The sequence below is a fragment of the Scylla paramamosain genome, chromosome 2 (assembly GCF_035594125.1).
Source record: "Scylla paramamosain isolate STU-SP2022 chromosome 2, ASM3559412v1, whole genome shotgun sequence".
Lineage (NCBI taxonomy): Eukaryota > Metazoa > Arthropoda > Malacostraca > Decapoda > Portunidae > Scylla > Scylla paramamosain.
The window spans coordinates 26,071,817-26,074,316 of record NC_087152.1 but is presented as its reverse complement, the minus strand read 5'-3'; the positions used below and the strand labels follow the sequence as shown (position 1 = coordinate 26,074,316).

At 49.4% G+C, this 2,500-nt stretch overlaps 2 protein-coding genes across 2 annotated transcripts in view; both read left to right on the top strand.

Moving 5' to 3' along the window:
- The window catches only part of LOC135112282 (fibrocystin-L-like), an 8,229-nt gene extending 7,295 nt beyond the window's left edge, over nucleotides 1-934 (top strand). Inside the window, exons 5-7 of the mRNA XM_064026577.1 lie at nucleotides 1-6; nucleotides 307-457; nucleotides 795-934. The exon at nucleotides 1-6 is cut by the window's left edge and continues 169 nt beyond it. The gene's annotated coding sequence lies outside the window, so the exon portion shown is untranslated. The remainder of the gene's footprint in view (nucleotides 7-306; nucleotides 458-794) is intronic.
- LOC135107343 (fibrocystin-L-like) overlaps nucleotides 932-2,500 on the top strand; it is a 12,369-nt gene continuing 10,800 nt past the window's right edge. Inside the window, exons 1-3 of the mRNA XM_064017079.1 lie at nucleotides 932-1,129; nucleotides 1,778-1,944; nucleotides 2,442-2,500. The exon at nucleotides 2,442-2,500 is cut by the window's right edge and continues 180 nt beyond it. Of these exons, the coding sequence (XP_063873149.1) occupies nucleotides 932-1,129; nucleotides 1,778-1,944; nucleotides 2,442-2,500 (424 nt within the window). The remainder of the gene's footprint in view (nucleotides 1,130-1,777; nucleotides 1,945-2,441) is intronic.

The window sequence follows — 2,500 nt, the reverse complement described above, 5'->3', positions numbered from 1 at the left end:
CTTTGGGTAAGTACCACAGTGCCTGGTGTCTGTGTGACTTCTGGGTGTCTGTGCTTCTCTGCCTGCCTGTCTGTCTGTCTGTATGCATGCTGTATTTTCTGCCATATAACCTTGCTTAACCTGATCACTGCCCCCTCAGGTCAAGCAGTATTGCAGTGACCTTACCTAACCTTGCCTAACCTTAAGACAAGTGACAACATAGTGACCTGACTTAACCTTGTCTAACCCAGCCACTACCTCCTCAGGTCAAACGGCAACATAATGATCTGACTTGACCTTGCCTAACTTAGACCTTATCCTCCCTAGGTTGAGCGGCAATAAGGTGACCATTGGTGGGTCAGAGTGCAAGGTGACCCAAGAGGGTCCGACCAGCATCACCTGCATCACTGAGGCTCACCAAGGGTCGGGTCAATTCCAGGTCAAGGTCACTGCCCCTGGGAAAGGCTTGGCAGCAGCTGTGAGTGTTTATGTGTTCTTTTGTTTGGTGAAAGTGTTTTGCTCTTTTTCCTTCTGTTTTCTTGCTTAATTTGATGTCTTTTATTAATTTTTGTGTTTATAATTTCTTCATCTCCTGTTTCATCCTTTTAGCCTCATTTTCTCCTTTCCTTTCTTAACTTACCTTCCTTTTTCTATCCCTCTATCCCCTCTGACCCCTTCACCCCTCACCTTTCCTCCCTCACCCCTCATCATTGATCCCTCACCTCTAAAATTCACCACTCAGCACCCTCATCTCATTCTCCTCCTTCACCCACCTCACCCCCTCGCCCCTCACCTCTCACCCCTCATCTCCACAGCAGAACAATAGTGGAATCTTTTCCTACATCGACCTCTGGAGTTCACCATTCACTTGGGGCAGCGAACCGCCACCATCACAGGGGCAGCTGGTGGTGGTGACTCAGGGCAAGACACTGCTGCTGGACCAGTGCTGAAGATGCTGCTGATCCAGGGCGGCCACGTGGTGTTTGATGTGGAGACTGTGGAGGAGCTGGTGTTGTGGGCAGAGTATATTTTGATCGTTGGTGGTGGCTCTCTCAGTATTGGGTCGGAGGATCAGCCTTTCCCTGGTGAGGCCGTCATTGAACTACACAGCAACACACACTCCACCGAGCTGCCCTTGTATGGTGCCAAGGTGAGAGGGCTGAGGGAGAGTGTGGGGGGTGCCAAGGGGAGAGGGAGAGAGAGAGGATGCCAAGGTGAGAGGCAAAGGGGAGAGAGAAGGATTTAACCAGGATTCTATGCCTTTCATGGATTCTGGTGGAGGCTGGTCTGGTTATCAAGATGCATCCATGATTGTAGTGGTGAGGAGGATGAGTCTGTCTATCTGTCTGTCTGTGTGTCTGCTTGTTTGTCAAGGAATCTAGGCTTTCATTCTGTTGATTTGTATTGTTGTGATCTGTCTGTATGTTTTGTCTGACAGATAGATCACAACAATATAAACCAGCAGAATATAAGACTAGATTCTTTGACAGACAGACAGACACAGACAGACCACAACAATACAAACCAGCAGAGTATAAGACTAGATTCCTTGACAGACAGACAGACAGACAGACCACAACGATACAAACCATCAAAATGAAAGACTAGACTCCATCCCACTGTGCAGAGAGAGAGAGAGAGAGAGAGAGAGAGAGAGAGAGAGAGAGAGAGAGAGAGAGAGAGAGAGAGAGAGAGAGAGAGAGAACAACAATAAAAATAACAACATAAATAAAAGACTGGATTTCTTCCACATAACCTAACCAAACCCCTTTACCACCTACCCTGACCCATCCCACAGGTATTGGCGGTGCGTGATGGGACGCTGGACCTTCATGGCCGTCACGTCCCCATCACCTGGACCCACCTGGCACACACGGCCTCCCTTGGGGACACCAACCTCACCCTGTCCCTGCCCGTCACCTTGAGGCAGGGTGACCAGGTTGTTATTGCCACCACAGAGAACAGGTAAAGGAACATTCATGTGCAAATCTCTCTCTCTCTCTCTCTCTCTCTCTCTCTCTCTCTCTCTCTCTCTCTCTCTCTCTCTCTCTCTCTCTCTCTCTCTCTCTCTCTCTCTCTCTCTCTCTCTCTCTCTCTCTCTCTCTCTCTCTCTCTCTCTCTCTCTCTCTCTCTCACCTGTAGAGATGCAGTAGATAAAAATATCTCTCTACTTCTCTCATAACCATCCTCTCTCCTTCCCTCCCTCTCTCCCTCCTTTCTCTCTAACCACCAATCCATCTCTGCCTAACCACCTCTCTCTCTCTCTCTCTCTCTCTCTCTCTCTCTCTCTCTCTCTCTCTCTCTCTCTCTCTCTCTCTCTCTCTCTCTCTCTCTCTCTCTCTCTCTCTCTCTCTCTCTCTCTCTCTCTCTCTCTCTCTCTCTCTCTCTCTCTCTCACTACCCATTCATCTCCCAAACCACCCCTCTCTCCCTGTCCCTCTCACCCCCTTCATCCCTCCACAGGTTCTACATGAAGGAGAACGAGGTGAGGACCATCGCATCAGTCTCTGAGGATGGCCTGG